Raw genomic sequence first — 22,946 nt, 5'->3', positions numbered from 1 at the left:
CCAGAAAATCTAGCTGTACCCCCCATCTGCAAGGTGGATACAATACAAATCACTCCACCACCCTGTAGCCCTATTTATAAATGTACATGAAGACAGGCCTTTTTTCTCACTTCTTTTCATTTACAGGACCTGCAGAGCATTGTGCAGCAGCAGAGGGCAGACATGGACTCGGCCAGAGATGCTCTGAGTGCCCTATGCAGGTCTCATCCCTCACAGGAGCTGTCGTGCCTCTCCTCTGACCTCACCTCCATTGCCAAGCGAACAGAGGCTGTTGCGCAGCGCTGTGCCAAGACCAGGGGCAGCCTGCAGGATGGGCTACAGCTTCACTTCAATGGTAGGAGATATGAATGTGTAGTTTAGATATGTTGGAGTTAGTCTTTTAACATAAATTTTATTGCTTTTTTGCAATTTGTTATCACAGAACAAACATAGGAAAACAAAACAAGTGAAACACATGTTTGCCATGACCATCAAGAGATTTAGATGGAGTCTCTGTGGTTGGCCATATAATCAGTCCATATGGTCCATTTTTCTGTGAATTATGATTTTTGGAGTCTCAGTAATTGAGTGAGTCTTTCCATGTCATATATCTCCTTAACAATGTCTTTCAAATCACTTAGAGAAAGAGGATCCTCTTGTGCCATTTCCTGGTAATGGCCTTCTTCGCTCCTGCTAAAAGGATTTAGATTAAGTATAGATTCTTATGTTGAACAGTTTCTCTTGTCAGGTTGCTAAGGTATAAGACCTCCCATGTGTTTGGTATTGCATATCCTAATATTGCCTTAAGTTTAATCCATACATCCAGACCTTACATCCCCAGAAAACATGAGTATTAGCTACATTTTTTCCCTAAACAGTCTCCAGCATGCCTGTTGTACAGATGTAGATTTACTTTTTCATCTTAGGAGTAATGAAAAATCTGTTTATGTTCTTCCAACAAAATTCTTTCCAAATCCTGGAGCTGGTGGTTGTTTGCTGTATGTTGGATATGTGAAACCAGTCTTCTTTTGTTAGTTGTATTTTGCTTTCTTTCTACCATTGTCCCTAATATAGGATGTGGAGATTCCTCTGTTCATAACTAGTCCTTGATAAAGTGCTGATATCACTCTACCTGTTTTGTCCCTGTATGTCCTGCACAGTGTCTCAGTCACTCTGTTTGGCTCATGAGGAAAACCTGTTTTTATATATATGACACAAATAGCCAGTTGCTACAGTAGATCAATTTACTACGAAAAATAAGTGAAAGACCAAACAAAATAAAATAAATCTGGGCACATAAAATTGGCTACAAGTACGGGAAAGAAGGAATAGACTGTAAACTGTGGAGATAATTGAAAAATGACAAACAAAGGGGCATGATGTATTGATATGTGGGTGGCATATTTTCTTTAATGAGGAAAAAAACAATTTGTAGCATTATTAACTTCTTTCTTTTATATACATCAAAAACTTGGACCTAACTTTATAAAACTTTCCTTGGTAATAATGTATCATCTCTGTTTAATGATTTGTTAAATTCTCTACTCCAGGGCTTCTTTGTTCTTTACCTCAGTCAAATACATCAAGTCATTAATGTAACAGTAACAACCACTGTAACTTCTTCCCTTATAATGAGACATATAGATTTTAATAGCACTTAAAATCCCATAATCACCCAATCAAACAGTGAGCAACTACATGATGCAATGTCATTTGTTCCTGTTAGTAGTGCAACAGATTTAGTGTTGATTATCCTCATTTTTCCCCAGAGCACTTTCAATCCACCCACTACAACCCACACTCCATTGACACACACTGTCTGGCGCACCGGTGCGCTCTCGTTGCTCAGACACACACCTGTGCCTCGGAGAGTAATGTCGTTCTCGTCACATCTGCTCTCTCGAGAGTCGTTTTGGGCTTGTTGCCAAGGCAACCCAGCGCTGCACAGCGTGGACACGCCCACACTTCCCATCTGCTTCAACACATCACCTCTTCTCGCTCTCCTCCTTCGGGCTCCTTCACTTTTAAATCTTCTCTGGCTTTATTTAAGCACACGTCGGTTTTCATCAACTTGTCAACATTTATTTTATTGCTCTCTCTGTTTGTCAAAGCAGAGCTCGTCCAAGACTTCCACTCTCAGCTGACAGATCTGAAGTTGGAGCTTAAAGAATGCTCAAACCAATCAGGGGATCTTACTGTCCTTGGAGCAAAGTTGCAAAGGCTAAAGGTACAGTTACAGTTTTCAGTAACTTCACTTGTTGGCACAGGCATGCTATCAATCTATGACACACCAAAATTATAATGATGATAAAATTATCAGATTTAAGCAAGTAATAACTATATCATAGTAACAAATCCTATTCTAGAAAAAGGCCATCATGACCATGGCTCTTTATTTATTTAAATTTGCAGAGACATATGAGTTTTCATTAGCAGCATGTCCCTTCTACATCCACAGGTGTCAGCTGAGCAGACATCAGAGGGTGAGGAGCGTCTCTCTAAGGTTCGTGAGGAAGCCGAGAGGTTGCAGCTCCACCTGTCTAAAGCTGGAGCAGCACAGGTCCAAGAGCATCTCTCCTCCTGTCAGAGAGAGTGGAGGAACTACCTGGACAGCTGCTCTCAGAGCCAACGAGACCTGGAAGAGAGTATTGACCTTCTGAAAGAGTAAGTCATCTCTCTTGTTGTGTCATGTGTTTATGCAAAGTAATTTGAACTAAATGGAAATATGTCTCTCCTCTTTTCTCCAGCTTTAATTACTGTGTGGAAGGTGTAAGAGACTGGCTGAAGCAGATGGATCTCAGCCTCAAGAGAGAGCCTGTTCTTGGGGCAGAGTGCCAGCAAGGAGCCCCAGACACCACAGAAGAGCTGGAGCGGATGGAAAACCTCCATAAGGAACTGCTTGCAAGAAGGTGTGTATATATGTGGGTGTGAAAGGCCATATGTTATAGAGCGTGGGCTGTAAAATATTCTCAACAATAACATATCGCTGTCTCTTGCAAGGGACTCCATCGAGCGTCTCAGCCAGGAGGCTCAGTCTCTTTCTGAAGCAGGCCGGGGGTCAGGAGGAGAGGTCAGAGTGACAGGCCAGCTCCAGATGGAGCACCAGGCCCTGCTGAAGGCAGCCAGGGAGAAGCTGCGGGGATGCCAAGAGAGCCAGGCCTTTGGAGAGACCCTCCAAGGGGTTTGGGCCTGGCTGGAGGAGATCCAGGAGAGACTGGGTACAGTAGACAGCACCATGGGGACCAAAGAACAGCTAGAGCAGAGGCTGGAGACTGTGCAGGTGAGAGGGGGGTTTGACTAGAAGACTATAAATATCTGTAATTTTCATGAAATGTTATATACGATGAGATGCGTAAAGCTTTTATAATCGTAAGGAACACACTTATATTGTTCTTTGTTTAATTAATCTACTCTAATAGAGCATTTTTATGTCCAGACATCTATTACAATCTACAGTTGTTGTAGTAAACACAAGAGGGGGCTGTTTGCTTGAGAAAGTCTGAACCCAGTTCACTCTTACCTCTCTGTGTTTCTACAGGACATCCTGCTTTTGAAAGGGGAGGGGGAGGTCAAGCTGAATATGGCCATGGGTAAGGGGGAGTTGGCCCTGCGCAGCTATGGAGCCGCCGGACAGGAAGTGGTCCGCTCTCAGCTACAGGAAGTGGAGGATGCATGGGCCACGCTGCTTGTGACTGCCATGAGCTGCCACAGGTAGACTGCTTACCTTGTTCCATCATCTGGAATTTAATTTGATGTCTTATCCCCCATGTGTGCAATTACATGTATGCATAATGATTTTAAAGAAGTGGTCCTGCCTTTAACCTAATATTTTATCATTTAAGTGTAGAATGCATTCACACAAATTGGACAAACTGCAGTGAACTGTAAATTAATTTTCGTTTAATCATTTTTGTTTTGTGCTGTTATAATGCAGCATTAAAACTTTCACCCCTGGACATTTTAGAGGCCATTTACCTGTGAGCCAAAAAGTCCTCTTTCTTGGGAACAGGTTATTTTCATCATGATAGATTGATGTCTCAATGCCATTAATTACCATTAGGTTAAATACATAATGAGAAGTATTTGTCTCATTTTGTAACTCTGATTGATGTATCTGATTTAGTGTGTTCATTCCTGTGTGTATGTGTGCATGGCAGCATGCACATGCATCAGTTGTGTGTGTGTATGTGTGTGTGTGCGTGTTTAATTGAGCAATTATAGCCCCTCCTAGCAAAAATTGATCTCATTAGGGACTAAATGGTGGATGGCAAACAGTGGGTCACACATGGGGTGTGTTTGTGTTTTAAGGGGAAAGGGATGACAGGAGGTGAGGGGTAGCAGGTGAAGTGGAGGTGTGTGTGTGTGTGTGTGTGTGTGTGTGTGTGTGTGAGTGTGGGGATATTGGTGTTATTTGAACATGCAGGGGTAACAGATGGCAAGGAAAATTGTGGGTGTGTATCAGCGCCTGTGTATTTGAACCAGGGGATAAAGGGGATAAAGACTCTAAGCCAGTATTATAGATAATTTAGATTACTTGGCCATGTCACGGGTATCCCATAAAACCTGTACCTGTATAAAGTAGTTTTTTTTTTGGGCATTAAATATTCAGATTTTATGTATCAAAATGATATGACTTTAGAGAAACCAGATAACATATACATTTGTAAAACAAAACAAAAACAAAAACAAAAAAAAAGGCCAGCACTTGTTGGATTAGTCAGAAAAGGAAATACTAATATTACTTTTTGCTGACACATTTTTATACATTATATTTTATTTAACCTTTGTATAACCAGAAAAACCTCTTGATATGAAAAATCTTTTTCAAGAGTTTCCTGGCCAAGACAGGCAGCAACATTGGTTGCAGAGACAACACAGAACCAAAATGCGTAATCAAACGTGGAACACTGAAGCAAACAATAAAAAACACAAAAACATAAAATGAAATTACTATAAAGCAAAACTTTAAAGAGTGCATTGACAAATCCTATACATGAACCATAGGTAAAACAAGAAAACAGGGGCAACTATAAACAACCAACTTAAATACACCCTGACATTCGCATTTAGGTGATGATGTGCAAAATTCCTGCAGTAGTGCTTTGAAACGGCCTAGAGGAAGCAATGAGTGCAACTATAAATCCTTCAGCAGAAGATTCCACATACCGTATATGGAGCTGCATACTTAAAAGCTCTTTTGCCAAAGTCCGTATGTAACCTAGGTTTAGTCAGTGAGAACATCCACACATTTTACATTTGATATCACTTATAGATCAACGTTTTCAAATCAATTAAAGTTCAACATTCTCTAAATAAGGATGATAAGGATAAAAGATGATTTGTATTTTCTTTTAGCAGGTTTAAAAAAAACCTGCCCACATGTTGGATACTCCACGTATTTACTCAGATTTTCTGTATTTGCTCAAAGCATAAAATTCCCATATGTGCCAGTCACAAGCTAACACACAGATCTACTGTCTTCCCTCCAGCCGATTAGAGTGGACCGTGTCGCAGTGGGGAGGATACCTAGAGAGTGCTGCCCAGCTGCGGTGCTGGATGGAGGCTGTGGAGAGGGAGGTGTGTGCCCCTCTCACCCCCCAGCCGGGACCCAGAGAGAAGGCCTCCCAGCTCGAGAGACTTAGAGCCCTGCTAGCTGATCTGGAAGACCACCAGGTGGCGCTATCCAGCCTGGAGGAAAAAGCCAGGGAGCTGTTTAAGAAGACTGCCGATGCCAGCTTTAATCACGGTGCCCGCACCCAGCTGCAGGTGCAGTTTGATGACCTAACAGCCTTGGTGGAGGTACGATGTTACTGTCAGTGTATTTAGTAAAAAAATATTGAAACTCCTGAACTTACTAAACTATTTTATTAATGACTGAATAAGCTCATTGTTATATTAGAGTCATTGCTGACTGTGTGTGTCCGTTGTCTTTGTCTATAGGAGAGAGTACGTCTAGCGCAGGCCGTGGTGCTGGAACACCAAGACTACCTGGAGGCTGTTAGGGAGCTCACTGACTGGCTGATGACTGCTGGAGAGGAGCTACATCATTGGTCTGATACATCAGGAGACTCTGCCTCCATCAAAAAGAAACTGTCAGAAGTGAGGGTAAGACGGGGTGTCAACATACAAAGAAATCCCCTCGTTGATGCGGGCTGACACTCCTTTTGTTTTCTTTGTATGCACTTTTGTCACAAACTCTGAAAAATTCTGATCCATACGTTGACAGATAATAGTGTGCCACATCTGACAGGTGACAAGCCTATTGTTCTGTAGAGTGGGCATAGGTGTGGCGTTATTTTACAACTTTGACAATGTCGTCAAAGCAGACAATTTTATTTGAACTCATCTATTTATAATCAAATGTGCCTCTCAATGTGAACACAGTTTGGATGGTTGGAGAAAACAGGCTCTTTATTAGGTCTATTTAGCAGCTTTTCTGGAGTTCTTAATTATTTTACACCATCTGCATCACTTGAAATTGTAGATGTTAGAATTTCATTTTTTTTAATTAAATTAAAGAATCGAGGTGCTGCTGAAGTTCAGAGTTCATTAGCGATTCTTAATTGATTGTGCTGTAGATTATATTTATTTGTTGGCCCTTTGCATGATGTTGTGGTGATTGAAATATAATTTCCTCCATATACATCAGTATTCCACACCATTAGTGTACATCAGAATGATAATTCAACCTAGTCTTTGACAGATGGTATAGACTGTATGTTTTTATTTTGAGCTCTTATAACTGTAACAGTAATCATGATTCTCTGAATTAACACCCCTGTCAGTTTAATTCATAGGCATGCCTCAAGGATGTGTTGTGTGTTAGTGAAACTACACCCAGTTTAAAGGCATTATCTGTTGCTAAGGTAACTGATTGCTGAATTATCTGAACCCATCTAATCTTAATGGACTCCTGCTATGAAGGAGGGCAAACTATATAGGGAATTGGAATTGGTTCTCAGTTTGTTCCCATATCTCAGCCAAATATCTCAGTCTCTCCTGGCACATTTCATCACCACTAAGTTGGTCTATTACCACGCAGTAAAAAAAAATACAAATAAAAGGGGAAGAGCAGTGCAGCTAATGTCTACGCTTTTCCTTGTTCAGTAATTCTGCAATTACAGAGGAGAGAAAATATGTGAGGAGATATTGATTTGCACTTAAATTTCACATGTGGGGCCTAATTATCACATTATAAATGTGTGTTTGTAGAGCCGTGGTGTGAAGCATTTCAGCAGAAGAGGGAATATAATGTCTTGTGTACACAAGCTAGCTGCACCATTTTCATTTTCTATTCATGGTCTCAAGGTTAATGTTCATATCCTTCTATTCACAGACAAAAATGATCAGCTTCTTCCGTTTTTAATCCCTCTATCAGCTCAATGCTATCACATCACACTCAAGTGTTTGCTTTTCACAGCCTCTGCCTTTCAAGTGCTACCTGTGCACACAGAATGAGACATGGAGGCGGAGAGGGATGGAGGCAGAGGATGAAATTAGTAATAGTGAGAGAATGCTGAAATAGCAAATGAAAATACAGGATGTCAGAACTCATGGTGCAAAGACAGTCACAGAAGGAAGGATAGAAAGTGATGAAGCAGGAGACAGAAGAAATCCATGTAGACAGCTTTAAATAGAACTGGAGGTTGCAGTTTCCGTAACCACAGTTTCCGTAGCAACTTTGTCTCCCATCTACCCTCCCCATCTCTTCAGGAGCGTGTGGAGTGTCGGCTACTAGAGGGCCGAGAGCGCCTCAGCAGGGTGCGTCGGAGCGCAGCATCCACGGCGGAGCACACGGCAGCAGGTGGCTGCGAGGCTATGGACCGACAGCTGGGGGCGCTGTCCCAGGCTCTGGAGCAGTGGGAGGGGGCCGCCCTGAGGGCCAGGGACGGCCTGGAGGGGGCTCTTGCCGCTGCTGCAGCCTCAGAGGAAGAATATGACCGTCTGACTGCGCGGCTGGAGGACAAATTAAAAGAGCTGGATGGACGGCTGAGGGGGTGGAGCCAGGAGTTGATTAAAGCTGAAGGGAGGAGCAACGGCGAGGAAGCAGTTGAGGGATGGCAGCTGGCTAAGGTACAGTAGCATGAGATTTAAATAAATGGCAGCTTAAATTATTCACTGTTCATCTGCTCACAATAGTTTATTCAAAAAATAATAAATAATAAAAACTCTTCTGTTCGGCGGAGATTTGGGTTGGCGAACTGTGATGTGCACAAAGCTGACAGTGGCTACTGTTCAGCACCGTACTATGTTAATTTTAGAGAAGGTGATTAGCATTGTTTAATGGAAACTACCCACAGGCACACACACACACACACACACACACACACACACACACACTCTGTGCAGACATACATCCTCTGCATCCAGCTATGCTTTCTCTGTCAGTAATTATCCATTCTATTTGTAAATCCTAAAAACAGATTAGTTTGTAAATCAGCTTTACTGGGATGACGAAGGAGTGACAGCTACAATCTCATCAGTTTCCCTTGTTTTCTCCTCATGGTGTCCCCTCTACCCCTCCCCCTTTTGTTTATTTATGCCATTATTTTCCACTATCACTCCCTCCCAAACATTCCCCCTTTTAATTCCAGCCCCTTTCCCCTTTCTCTACTCAGACTTGTTTGATCTGAAGTGTACAGTAATGTCTTTCCCGGCTGCAGGGGCTGTTTCTTAGATGCTCTTGCTCCTAACCTCCCCTGCTGCTCTGTTTCTAACCTCCACAGGATGTTTGCATTGTGACAATTTCTCTGTATTGTCAAGGCCATGCCAGCATGTACACCCTCATACACCTCCCCGGGCTTCTTCGGCCATGCCTTTCTCTGGCTTTTCTCAATTTGGGGCTGTCAAAGAACAGAGGAGGAGTCTTCCCCCTCCTCCGCTTCTCTCTCTCTCCTCCTCCAGCCCGTTTCCTGTGTCCAGCCTTGTTTTCGTTACGCGCTCGTTTGTGTGTGTTTGAACCAGTCCCGCATCTGTGAGGGCTGACAGCTGAATTCCACCGGGAGACACTGTGAGAGACTGAGAAGGAGGAAAAATGTGTGAGGGGGAATGAGTGCAAGGAGTGGGAGGAGGGAGAGAGAGGAAGAGGAGAGAGGAGGGAAGAGAAAGTAGTAGAACGATAGGAGGAGGAGGAGAGGGAGAAGAGAGCAACGAGTCCAGGAGAACGGGGAGGGAGGGAGGGTTGTTTATTGGTCATACGTCAGACAGAGAAGGAGCGAGCGAGAGTCAGAGAGAGGGAGCTTGTACATATTTCATGGGACAGGATTTCATGACTGTGTGAGTGCAGAATGTGAGGCACGCTGAGGAGAGCGGGAGAACGTTATCCACAGCTCCTTCCTGCCACACTCCGCGAAGAACAGAAATGCTATTGTACAAGCAGCACTGTGAGTATGTGTTGGAGCGCGTGTGTGTGTGTGTGTGTGTGTGAATGTGAGAAGAGCTAAAAAGACGAAGCCAGGGTGTGAATAGGAATGCGAGTGCTCTTATTGAAGGGTGTCATGCAGATCCGTTGGGTGCTTGTCTCTCCTTGATACACACACACACACACACACACACACACACACACACACACACTGAGCCAGCTGGTGTCTGTTCTGCGTTGTTTAGGATATACTGGAGGGCTTGCAGAGCGCCGAGCCGATGGCAGAGAAGTTGAAAGGCCAACTGAACGACCTGGTGCGATACTCGAGAGACCTGGGCTCACAGTCAGACCGCGTCACTGCGCTTATCAAACAGCACAACAGGTGAGAGGAGTTTCTCTGCTTCAGTAAAGAGCATGTATGTTTATTGTCTTTATGTGGATTTGAAAGGAGGCTGAGATTTGTTGGTTGAGGTTGGGTGATAACTTAATATTTTCATTTATGGACTCTCTTGCAGACTTATATCATGATGATAAAATCTTACTGTGTTATTGCTGAATATTTAAGATAAAGCTGTAATTAAAATCCGCTTGATGTTAACAAAATTAGTTGAGAATGTTTTTCTTTAAATTTTGTCTCATGCAATTCATATCAGTGGGGCATCACTTGAATGTTAATTGTCATTAATATGATGTTTGCATACATTTGCCATATCCTGATATTGGACTCAGAACATATTTAATATAATGACATTGTGATAAAGATTTCAGTCACACTTTCTGTGATGCCCTTGTTTATAATGAATCATTAATATACTTATAATTAGTTCTAATCTCTTTAAAGTGCTGTATAATTATTGTTATAAGCACTTATAAATATTCATAATGCTTGGCAACAATAATCATGATACATTGCAAAGCATTTTATAATGAGTTATAAGGCTAATTTTCTAATAATTCACAATTACTGGTCACTTGCTGATATACTTTTTTAGGAGGCTTATAGTGTATTATAACTCTCCTAGTTTAAATTCATTCTTGTCATTGTATAATGCATCATAATCACTGTTATAATGTGATTATAAGTTACTTTTTGTGGCCATTGGATGCTTTAAAGGTCTAATGTGTAGGGTTTAGTGGCATCTAGCGGTGGGGTTGAAGAACTGGAACTTTTCTCGAGAGCCAAGCCATGTAGGAAAACTACACTGGCCAATGCAAGAAATGAAAACACGGATTGCACTATCTAGAGCAGTGGTTCCAACTTGAGGGTCGCAGGTTCATTCTGAGTGACTCACAAATATATCAAGTTTGTAAAAAAAAACGCCCTTTATTTTGAAGTACAGTGAATTTCCTGCACAGAGGTTTCATTCTCAAGTGCAGTGTCCTGCTGTAGAGTGACTGGCTAACTAACAGGTACTTAACAGAGACAGCAAACTAGCTCCAGAAAATGGCCAAACCCAAGTATGATGCTGAATATATTAAACTGTGTGGTCCTTGAAGTAATGACAGAGGAGAAAGCCAGACCCTGTGGCTGGACCAGTTGGGAACCACTGATCTAGAGCCAGTTCTTGCTTTATCCGTACTTGGTATATATTATCTATAACACTTGGTAAGTCTCACCTTTAAAGGGCTGTTTCACTTTACTTGTCTTAAGTCATGCAAATAAGATAGCAGCCACCACTGTCTGCTGTCAACACTGCTGTCAACACCACCATTCCTCCTAGGTGTCAGGGTCCTCATTAACTTCCACACATTTTGAGGACGATTTCCAAATATAATACTTCGGAGTTATAAGCAAATAATACAGCAGTATTATGACGAAGGTCCTTGTTCCCTTTTTTTTTCTTTTCTAGCTTAAATTGCCATTTTCAGACTATGAATGTAGGAACTGTTTCTCACGTAAGATGTAGTTTGACCACCTGTCAACTTCTCAACGAATGTTTTCAATAAGCAATAATGAAGTATTATGATACTTAACTGTATGTCATTATAAAATGCTTTATAATGTGTTGTGGTGATTTATGAATGCTTATATAACTATAATTATACAGTACTATAAGCACATTATAACACATTATAAGTATGTTTATAATGCTTTATAGACATGCGTGTCATAGAAAGTGTAACCAAGATTTCAATCATTTTACCAAGCCCTGTTGTAAGCTCAACAGGGAAAGTGTCTGGTACATAATAAGATTGAAAAATGCACAAAACAGCCATGTGTAACACACTTATTCATTCCATAACACAGCACCAGAGCCACAAAAGAAGAAGGGCAGAGTTCTCCCTCCAAAACACCCCCTGGCATGTCTTGAGTAGGCAGGGTTAGAGCTTAGTTTTACAAGCTTTTTTATATTAGAGGAGTGGGTGTGTGTGTGTGTGTGTGTGTGTGTGTGTGTGTGTGTGTGTGTATGTGTGGCCACCTTGCACACAGAGTTGTGACACGTTTGTCAGCCAGACGAAGGCTAAAGGTGACAGAGAGCACCAGAGCCACCAGTTGCTATGCGACATTTAACTACCTTCCCTTCACCTCCGCTTGTTGGCTGTGTTTGTTTTGGTTTGTGTCCTTCTCTGGTTTAATTTTATGCAAGGCTGGGTGTGATTTGAGGGAAATCAGATACATTTGGATGGTCTTTTTTTCCACGCTGATACATTGCATGCCTCAGTCTATTTACTGGGCTCTAATTGCCTGCTTTTGAGCCCACAAGTGAGCCCTGTGTTCATTTAGCGTTGTTTGTGAACTCACCATGCAATGCCTATTTAAAAGCACGCAGTGCATACAAAAGAACATGCATGCACATGACATACATATTCACAACACATGCATATGCAAGTATGAAGCACAAATTATTTGCTTGATTTGCATGGATATAACTTTCTGAGTTATTGCATTGAGTGTGATGGAGCACCGTGACTAACATTTATTGGCAGACAACCTGAGTGAGGCCAACTTATTGGAGATGCTTTGGCGGGTAATTGGCTTTGGCTGCTGATTGGCAAAAACAGCACCCTTCCTCATTCACTGGGCTTTTTAGTCTGTAATAGACTTGGCCTGTGTGCTCTTTGCACCTGTCCTGCATTAGGCACTGCGGAAAGACGAGCAAGGAGAGAGATGGACTGATAAAAGACGAGAGGAGATAGAGGAGAAAACGCAGTTACTCCCCCGTCCTCTTCATAGCATGTGCCAGATTTTGTCTGTCACAGCAGAAAAAAAGTGCTTCTTCCACTCTAATGCCATCCCCACTGTACTACCCTTTCATGCTCTCATTGCATCATTAAAACTCAAGGGTGTTTGTTTGTGTGTGTGTGTGTGTTTGTGTGTGTGTGTGTGTGTTTAAGTGTGTGTCAAAAGAAGGTTGTGTGTGTGTTTTTGCCTTGTTTTTTCATGCCTCCCTTTGGACCGTAACCCTTGCTTTAACAGCTGTGCACCTTGTTTCCCTGCTGTCATCCTTTCCATCACCTCTTCCCGACTCCCCCCTTTAACCTTCACCCACTGCCCAATATGTATGAAACCCGATGACTCTTTTCTTTTGTTGTCCTCCATCTTCCTCATTGGTGCACATTTATGCACATAATGATTTTGCATGCTATTAACTGTATTGTTTGTGCATTTTAAGACCCCCTTCAATGAAATTCAAGTGTTTAACCTTGTAAACATGTCTTATATGGTGTTTTTTATATACTTTCAGACATATCATAAGCAAAATAAGTGCCATGGCTGAGCATTTCCCCTTTAAACTGGAGTGTACCATTGACAGTCTCATGATCATAGATTCAGAATTCCAGGGATTGTTATGTATATGACAAACCTAAGAAACTTACCCCATTAATTTGCTCGCAAAATGACTTTAACCAAGAAATCCCTTTCTGGTAGAAGACCCTCCAGGAAAACATCTCCCAAATATGCTACTGCGTATTATATTTTGTCAGTTAAGTTACACTTTCACTTCACCTTGTCAGAGCTGGCGATCAGAAACAGTGTTTATCTAAGATTAGCACCATATTATTAGATGTTTATTAATGTAATCTAGCTGAAGGCTCGTAGTATCTATTACCATTTACAAGCAGAGCTTTGTATGTTTGATGGGCAGAGTCAAAGTTGAGCAGGTAAGCTTAAGATGCAGGCCAGCGGCTGTAGGACGAGATTGGTGTAGGGAAGATGTAGGGTTTCAGCTAATCAATTTTAAGAGTGTTTTTATGGGGAAAAAAAACTTCTAAATATGTAATTTTGATGAAAGGAGATGAGTTTTCAGGGGTGTAATAATTGCCTGTAGAGGAACTTAAAGGTTTTTGTTTTTGCTATGACTATAAAGGAGGGTGGAATCAGTATACTCTGATACTGATTCCACCTTCTAGGTGTAAGAGTCTGGAGAGTGAAAGTATTAAAACTTCCTCTTTGGAGTAAGAGGGTATTAAAATTGCTTCCTAAAGATATCTAACATCCTCGATGCCAATGTATCTGAGAGAAACTACTAGGTGAATAGCCTCACTGAAAAACACTGCCACTGGGTTATACTGCTGATCATTTTGGATTTGGCACAATGATTAAATATCAATATTTTTGCCTGCTTATAGGGCTCCATTACTGACTGTTGACCTTAAAATGTCACTTACTGTATTGCGGCTCATGCTCTTACTTCTCTCCTGTCTGTAGTCATTTCTTCTGCTAGAAACTTAAGCTGTCACTAAAAGAGGAACTTAAAAAAAATGAAATTCTAGTTTTATTCAATATGTCTGTTAACATTCATTGAATCAGTCATTCATTTCGTTTCAGATATCTGTTATTACCAGTCTGCACTGTTGTATTGTGGCTCCAGCTATAGATTCTGAGGGATCTATTAACGACAGAAAACAAATCTCAGCATGTGATAAATAAACCTACTAAAACCCACTTAAACAGCAATATCATCCCCACTCATTGCGACCTCTCCCCCCTCATATTGTATCCCCGCCATATCCTTTCCATCTAACCATTTTTCTTACAGCATCAATCTGTCATCCCTCGTTCTCTCCATCTTGTCACCGCTGTGAACTCTTGCCCCACTCATATGTTGCCTCTCAACCCCCTCCCACGCAGTAACCCTTACCACCATCCCCCACTCTCCCTCTTTACCCCAACGCTCATTCCTTCCACTTCACCCACTTTGCCATTTCTCCACCTGCCTGTTTCTCACTCCTGCTCATCTCCCAGGCTTCCCTTTCTACTCCTCCTCCTCCTCCTCCTCCTCCTCCTCCTTCACAATGTGAGGACAGCATATATAGTATTTGAGCATCTGCACATGTATCCTCTTTGTTTTGATAAGCACATGGGCGGTAGACAGCAAACAGTATCTCTGGTTGTAACATCTTTCTTTCTTTGTACATCACACGAGATGGATTTCAACCCGTGAACATGTTAAATCAGTCCTGAACTTCTCTCTTGCCCCCCAGTCTCAGTCTTCGTGCATCCAGGGAGTGTCAAAATAAGGAGCGCTTGTTGGAGCAGAGGTTCCGTGCAGCCTTGAGAGACTTCCAGCAGTGGTTGGTCAACGCCAAAATCAGCACCGCCAAATGCTTTGATGTGCCACAGAGTGTCGCCGAGGCCTCTACAGCTCTGCAGAGGATCCAAGTAAGAGATGTCTTTTTCTCAGCTCTTATTTGAAGTGGACATGTGTTGAATTCCTACTATATTCCTAAAAACATTTGTAATATAATATTGCAGTCATGTGCAGTCCTCACAGTGGTGTTTTTGCACTGCAGTAGGGCCTCAACCAACAATAATCTTGATAAATGATGAGTTGTTTTGTCTAGAAAATGTCAGAAAATGGTCAACTGTTAATCAGTGCTTTCAAAAGCCCAAGATGACGTCCTCAAATGTCTTGTTTCATCCACATCCCAAAGATATTCAGTATTCTCTCACAGCAAAGTAAAGAAACTGGGAAATATTCACATTTAAGAAGATGCAATCAGAGAATTTTGACTTTTTTTTTCCTTAAAAAATTACTCAAATTGATCAAATTAGTTAGCTATTATTTCATTGGTTGGCAACTAATCGATTCATTCATAAATCACTGCATCTCTACACTGCAAGTGGCAGATATCACTTGGAAATCACCCTTTTGTTCAGCCTATTCAGCTGTTACTGATCTTTCTCTTTATTGCTGCTGGAATTATAAAGTGCATCACCTCCGGCTCACCTCCTGAGGAGTTTTCCCAGGACAGACCTACCAGACACAGAACAGCAAATACACAGATTAAATCACATTTGGTTGGGTTATTCAGGGATAGAAAGCGGTAGAGTTTATATTTATTTGACTGTCACTGAATATTACTTCCAATCCAGCCTTTTGAGCAAGACAGAAAAATTGTAATAACTTTGGTTGCGGGATAAGATAATAAAACTCATTCATACTCACGTGTCTGACTGCCATCCAGAATGGCAGTATAGTCTCACAATATTGCCCATTAACTAGCTCCAGTGAAGCAGCAATGATTTCAGAGCAAGTAGTTGTTGATAGTGGAGTTAGGGGAGTGTAATTTAGTCGCTTACATAAACCAGAATTATTCAGCCTTTTAGGGAAGGAAATCTGCAATCTTCTTGTCATAAGTCTTTCTGTGTTCTTCCACCTTGCTGCCACTGCTGCATTAGAGGCTTTAAATAATCATATGTTTGGGAATGTTCTAAATCCACAGGTACAGACTAGTGGCTGCTTTAAAAAATTATTTGCCTGGATTGGGCAGGCAAAGCAAAGATTGCTAGCACAAAGGAAATTGCTGAATGTGAAATGATGTAATAGTTGAAGAATCAATCAACTTTCAATGGGAGCGCACTCAAGGGGGTGTCTGTATTGACATGTCCACTGCTGAGTGTCCTCTGGTGGGCTTGTCGGAGTGGCGGGACCTGCTGTAGGCTGCGTAAGCTGAAAGTGGGCACATAGCCAAGAGGGATAAGAGAAAGCTCCACAGCGGGGTCTCTGTGCCATTCTCTTCAAAAAATATCTGTTTGTCTCTCTTTCTGAGAAGTCTCTGTGTCTATCTCTGAGAAGCTGGCAGGTGTAACAGTCTGGCAGCCTCTTTAGAGCACCCCAGGGCCCTGGCCAAGAGTCAGGTGCCTGTTGGTTAAGGTAGTCCCCACATCCCTGTACCAGACAGTTAATTACCTCTCAGACACCTGACCATGTCCATTACCACCAAGGAATTATCATTATTGCTTTGAGCTGAGCTTAAAGTCCCTCTCCAGACACGTTTTAATATACTTACACTAATAATATTATTTTGTTTAATATGTTTTTTCCACTCTGAAATGGTGCTGGAACCAGATCTATCCTTTTTTGAGAAATTTGCTGGCTGCATGTTTCGCTTTCTGCTTTCACCAGCGCTGCTCGCACTTGGTTGTACGCTGAAAGTACAGTGTGCATCAGGATGGCTAGAGTTAGCGTCAGAGGAAACATAAGAAGGATTCAGCTATACATGTTTGAGTCTCAGTCAGACCCATGCTGAGATGAGAACTCTGTTGTGCACCAAAATCTGCAACTAGCAGTTGTAACAGAATGGCAGTTGTACACAGCATCTTTGATTTATGTTGTTTGTTAGCATGTAAGTTAACTGGCAGTGGCTGACACAGAGTCAGTGGCTGTGAAACATAAAATAATCTGCTATGATTGGTTTTTGGTAGATGGTGGGAGGAAGTCTCAGGGTCCAGTGTACATCCAAAAACTCCATACTCTGACTCCACCATGTTTGCTGTCAAAACTTTCACAATGCTAATGCTAACTCTGCTCTATGTCAAGTCCGCTTAGCACCTGAGTTTATAGGTTTCTTTGCCAGTGTTGTGTCAAAGCCTGTTCCAGTTCCAGTCGATATGTGCCTCCTGATTTAGACAGTAATTGGCTTTTATATTAGTGATGTACCTAATCCAGCTTACCCTGCATACATTTGAATCTCTGGTTTTAGGGAAATGCACAGACATCACCCTTCTCAGTAGAGGAATTTGAAACCACCTCTCTAGTGACAAACTTTGCACAGATAGAAGTCAGTATAGTCAAGGTCAGACATTTTAGGGGGCATAAACAGAAGGAAAAGTGGAGTTTGAGTGGAGGGAGACTTGAAATATTAAGACGATGATTCTACACTTACAAAACACAGAACTTGATTTGACTCCAACATTTTTTATTTCGTGAGGGTAGCATACATGAAACGTAAGTTATTAATCAACAGTTCATGAAGAGGCAGTTCAGGGTGTCAAAGGAGCATTAGGTTACCCGAAGAGATAATTTTCCAAAAGCATGTCAAAGGAGGGAAGTGCAGGAGTTTTTTTTGTGTGCACTTTCAGATGTGTCTAGTGTAGCCTTGAGGATGAGAGGAAACGTCATGGAGTATATAGCAGTGAAGGAGAGAGGAACACAGAGGCGTACTATGTTTTATTTATTATTGACTTGGTGAGGAATGTGGAACAATGTTTCCACATGGCTGACCTCCAGGAGGGCCAGCGTGGGAGGGGCGGGGGCATCCATTGTGTCATGGTTAATTGGTGGTATACGGTTACACTGGCAGAGGGGGAGTGATAGTAAGTGTAAAATAAAAACAATGAATGAACAGAGAAGAGAGGGAAAAAAGACACAGAGCTAAAGAAAGACACAGACTTTCTGTGCTTGTGTGTGGTTGTACTGTACCAAATTTGTGTGAGTGTGTGTGTGTGTGTGTGAGAGGAGGCTGAAGCTGTGGTGTGTGTAAGTGATGTGCTGACTGCACAGATGGTGGAGTGGTCCCTGCTGCGCTACTGTCATCGACTCAGCTCTGAGAGGGAGGGGTGTGTGTGTGGGTGTGTGTACATTTTCTGTGGGTGGGTAAGGAGGAGCTATGTAAAAACCAACACAATTCAGCTTCACTGTACTATCCTTATCTGTGACTGCCTCCCTGGGTCAACCCCCATCCTCTGCCCACGCATATGGAATTAGTAATGGCTCCGTGTAATTACTGCTTTTGACAATTTAAAGTGAAATCTAGTCCAAAAAAACATCTGTTGGCCATGTAGAAAATGACCATATTGATTTCAGTTACCCATGAGCCGTTGTATTAGAAGTGGAAGACAAAAAGAAGTTGAGGATTGTGATTTAGTCCTTTTATTTTTTGCTCCTGTCACTTTCACAACCCTCCTCCCTTTGTGTGTGTGTTTGTGTTAAATAGTCACAGTCCCTTTGTCTTTGTCTGTGTATCCCCACAGGAGTTCTTGAGTGACAGGGAGCATGGCCAGTCCAGGCTGAGTACAGTAGGAGCCAGTGGGGAGCTGCTGATGGCTGTGGTGTCCAAAGACAGAGTGGAGGGAATCAAGGCCAAGGTGGCGAATGCCAGAGAAGACTGGAAGAGCCTGATGAATAACCTGCAGATGAGGGAGGATGCACTTAAGGTCAGTTAACTCTGGATCTCAGGGGGATAAATGGTTAAATAAAGGTTAAAGGAATATTACACCCCCCAGTGATCTTGTGTAGATCAATTACTCACCCTGTGTTCTGCTGAAATTGTGAAGAAAACTTTGTTATTCCTGCATCCCTCCACGGTGAATGAAGAATCCAAAAACTGAGAACATTCTTGACTAATTTAAATCATAGGTGTCTGTGTTAAACAACAACAAAACTATATTGAAACATCCATTTACAAACTCTTACACAACTCATGCAGTATATTCCAGCCTCCTTTATCCAGTTGTATGCTTAATGCAGCCCTTTCTAACTGGGAACTGCACTGAAAGTGAAACTAATATAAGCTCTTTTCAAGACTCCAGACTCCATTGTCATAAACAGTAATTTTACCTTCCTGGCCACAGGAGCTGCTGGTCTACCACTACCTTGATTGGTAGTTTGGATTATTGTTTACCTTGGGTGAATCTAAACTAACCCTTTAAATCACCAAAGCCACACAACAACACAAAAAAAATAACTTATGGAGGCAGCGGTAGATGAGTTGTGTGAGTTTGTAAATGGATGTTTTGATATAGATTTGCTGTTGTTAAACATGGACCCCTATGACTTCAGTTCATCAAGAATGTTCGCCTTTGTTGGATTCTCTGTTCACTGTGGAGGCATGTGAGAAAAACAGTGTTCTTCATGAATTCAACACAACACGGGCTGAGTAATTGATATGCAAAAGGTCAATTGGGGGGGGGGGGCGTTTCCCTTAACTGTATAGTATGAATGTTTAAATGAATGGGGACCACAAGATATCCTGGTATTTGTAACCAGTCTGTTTCTGTTTTTACTGTTGTCAAACTCATTATTAACACTTTTATGGTATTTTATGGTATTGTGATAGATTTGGTTTGATTTGATTTATTGTGTCTATAAGTACTTCAGAGGGTATACACATAGATATTATTTTGGATTTAATATGTATCTTAGATCTGACACGAGAGTATGTTAATAAATGAGTTGTGTCATTTTGCGCAGAGTGAGTTTATATGAGGACATCCATTGTTGTATTTGACCAGTTCAATGTCACATTTCCAGAACCTGCAGTCCCAGATGACGGAGTTTGAGGCCAGTGCTGAGCCTCTGCAGGACTGGCTGAACAGCACAGAGGTCAGAGTTCAGGAGAGCAGTGCTCGGCTACACGACCTTCCAGCCAAGAAACAGGAGCTCAGCAAACTACAGGTATTGTGGAGCCCAAAGCCATGCTCCTTACACATTTACACCTGCCTCTACTCTGTCTGAGGCTCTTTCACCAGCAGATTTCTTACTCCTTACAGCTGAATTTAACAGCTCTCTTTAAATTACATTACTCACATAATTATTGTGGTTATTCATTGGTACCTCTCCTAGTTTTTGTGGTGTTTTATTGCCACTCCTTAAGCAATATCTTTCCATGATATAGGATCCATTTTCTGTTTAATTGCATTATGTCATTCTGAGAGTGCGCCTTTTACATTCCTTTTCTCAGCCACTTTCACTGACACCCTCTCATTTCCTCTTCTCACTCAAGTAAACCCTGCCGTTACACCATAAATTGAATATTAAGTAGATTTTCCAAGGATACTAAATAGTTGTAGCTCTCCATCAGATATGCATCCCCAAAGTCCAATCTCAAATCAGCTGGGAAAAGAGAAGGTACCTAATTACATTTGTCGAGCACCACCGGATCAAAATAGAGCAGCGTCTTGACACAATAGTCAGAGGAAAACTCCAGAAATCTAATTAATTCTCCTTCTGTCACAGCTGAAGCGCTGCGTGGCTAAAAGGCCCTTTTCAGGATGCGATAACAGCCTCTGCCGTGTCTGGCAGAGACAAAAAAGGAAGAGAGGCACGGAGCGTTAAAAAGATAAAACTGACAATAGAGAAAAAAATATATCAAGCCCATCTCAAAGCTCTGCCCTTATCGTTGTTGCTATTTTTGTATTTACTCTGTCGCCCACTGTAGCACTTCTCCTCATCGCCTTTTGTCTAGCCCTGCAAGCAATTACATTTCTTCCCCTCAGCACCTGAAGTACAATACAATACATGCCTGCTTCAGTGTCTGAACCTGTGTTGGCAAAATCCTCTTTACCTTTTCACATATATACCCCCCTCCTTGGCAGTATTTTATCAGGCTTGTCTTCTTTCCCTGTTCTGAGCTGTGGTGTCTAACCGAATAAGCACATCTCTATTTAAATACGAACATCAAGAGAAAATACTGCTGATGCTGTTTTTTTATGATGTTCTTTTCCCCTGTCTTTATCCATGTATTTTGATGTGCTCTTGTTGCTCGGTCTGTTCTTGTGACATGTTAACCCAACCCTGTATCCCTCCTCTGTGCCTCTCTTACCTCCCTTCTCTGTCATCGCTTTCATGTTTTCTGTCGTTTCATTTTCCCCTTGACTCTGGTGCTTACACACAACCATCCTCTTCAATGTGCTCTGTTTCTTCTCCCTCCCAACTGTGCTTACCCACATCCTACTGCTCCGTTACCTTTTATTTCTCCATTTCCATCTCCTCCTGCTTCTTACTGGCCCAGTGTGTATTGGAGGAGATGGCCAGTCGGGAAGCAGAGCTGGGGAGGCTCAGGGAAAGAGCTCATCGTCTCTGGGAGGGACAAGCAGCTGGCAAGGGTTTCGTCCATCGTGTGTCCCAGCTATCAGCACAGTACCTAGCACTCAGCAATTTAACCAAGGTAACACTGCCCCCACCCTGTACCCCCTCTCCTGTCCACTTACTGTATCTGTGCCTCTGTCTGAGAAATGCTGCTGCATGCTGAAATGTGCCTTGTGTGTGAACTAAAAGCTGTGGAGCCTCCTTTCCAGCTATGCTGTTTACTGTTGTCTGTTATTTGCTGCGTCATGCATTCCCCAGTGGCACATCAATCACAGTGGCTGTAATCAGCTTACCTTGGATAAAAATATTGCGCCCAAGAAAGTCTTGGTATTCACAGTAATTTACCTGAGCGCAATAATCTATCTTTCATCTCCAAAAGGTCCTTGCAGCTGCCGCCTTATCAACATGAAAAAGGCCAAGGCTGTGAGGCTTACCTTTTATCCACTGAAGCACTTCTAAAATGCCAGACCTGAAATGTGTCAGTGCTTAAGAATCTGACCTTTTTTGAAGATCTCATTAAATTGGTCACACTCTTATGATTAATTTGATACAGCGCAGAACAAAACACTCTGACCGCAAAGCACCATTCTTTTACCTCAGGACAATGAGAGTGCCCCAACGATGATGAATGAGATTTATTTACTTTGCCGGAGAGCTAGTGGAGCGCTATTTTTAGGTCTTCTTCCCTGCCAGACATGGAAACAGGAATGAAATCACTTAAAATTGCCACTTGTAGATTATTATTGTAGCCCTGCCTCTCTCCACTCTACAGTTACGCAGATGTTAAAGATTTACGAGTGATGACTGCAAACAAAATGCATTGTGTTTGTGCTGTAATGTGTGGGTGGTATTGTCTCCGGGGATGCCTGTGAGGAAAAACAAGATAGTAATTTCAAATGCAAACAGAAATATATTAAGAAGCTGTTGTTGTGCATTGGAAATAATCATATTCTTAGTTTTTAGCTCAGTGCTAACCTGTTTCTCAGAGCCATTCTTGAAGAGTGTGTTTACAGTGCTGTGCTCTGATCTCTAAAGGACAAGGCCTCCAGGATTGAACGTATTGTAGGGGAACACCGCCTCTTCTCTCAGGGCCTTAAAGAGCTCCAGGATTGGGTGTGTGAAGCTCAGAGGGTCCTCAACACCTGCATCTCCACCACCACTGACAAGGGGGTGTTAGAGGACCGGATGTTACAGCTGGAAGTAAGGAGGGACAGGACGGGTGTGGGCTCTCTTAAAGGAATACACCATTATTTTCAGATAGTGGGCTGTTGGTTAATTTAAGCACCCCCAAAGATATGTTTCCTTCAGTGTGTCATGTTGACATTTTCAGTGATTAAAGGAAAGTAGCATTGTCTCAGAAGTGAGAACATCGAGCCCAGTCACTGGAAGAAAATGTTGGCATAGTATGTTTCTGCAAATCACAAACACTTTTTGATACATCTGTATGTTTCCTATGTGTCACATCAAAAGATGGTGTGAGACACAGACGGCTGCCAAGTTGCAACCACTGTTCAAGACCAACAAACAACAAAACTGTTGCTCAACCCGTGGACCACGTCTTTAAATAAGCC

The 22,946-nt window shown here is 42.1% G+C and overlaps 1 protein-coding gene across 5 annotated transcripts in view; it reads left to right on the top strand.

The window, feature by feature from the left end:
• Positions 1 to 22,946, top strand: part of syne1a (spectrin repeat containing, nuclear envelope 1a) — a 181,486-nt gene that overhangs the window by 68,343 nt on the left and 90,197 nt on the right. For 4 of the 5 annotated variants that reach the window (XM_033649057.2, XM_078173825.1, XM_078173826.1 and 1 more), the window contains exons 46-60: positions 127 to 334; positions 2,094 to 2,206; positions 2,438 to 2,643; positions 2,727 to 2,888; positions 2,980 to 3,259; positions 3,518 to 3,690; positions 5,469 to 5,778; positions 5,920 to 6,084; positions 7,693 to 8,052; positions 9,586 to 9,722; positions 14,768 to 14,945; positions 18,540 to 18,722; positions 19,819 to 19,962; positions 21,299 to 21,454; positions 22,411 to 22,575. In XM_033649057.2, coding sequence (XP_033504948.2) covers positions 127 to 334; positions 2,094 to 2,206; positions 2,438 to 2,643; positions 2,727 to 2,888; positions 2,980 to 3,259; positions 3,518 to 3,690; positions 5,469 to 5,778; positions 5,920 to 6,084; positions 7,693 to 8,052; positions 9,586 to 9,722; positions 14,768 to 14,945; positions 18,540 to 18,722; positions 19,819 to 19,962; positions 21,299 to 21,454; positions 22,411 to 22,575 — 2,940 coding nt within the window. The remainder of the gene's footprint in view (positions 1 to 126; positions 335 to 2,093; positions 2,207 to 2,437; positions 2,644 to 2,726; positions 2,889 to 2,979; positions 3,260 to 3,517; positions 3,691 to 5,468; positions 5,779 to 5,919; positions 6,085 to 7,692; positions 8,053 to 9,585; positions 9,723 to 14,767; positions 14,946 to 18,539; positions 18,723 to 19,818; positions 19,963 to 21,298; positions 21,455 to 22,410; positions 22,576 to 22,946) is intronic. The other variant, XM_078173827.1, reaches the window with a different exon arrangement.

This window comes from Epinephelus lanceolatus, chromosome 13 (genome assembly GCF_041903045.1).
Source record: "Epinephelus lanceolatus isolate andai-2023 chromosome 13, ASM4190304v1, whole genome shotgun sequence".
NCBI lineage: Eukaryota > Metazoa > Chordata > Actinopteri > Perciformes > Serranidae > Epinephelus > Epinephelus lanceolatus.
The sequence above is the reverse complement of the archived record's forward strand: the minus strand, read 5'-3'. Positions and strand labels throughout refer to the sequence as shown.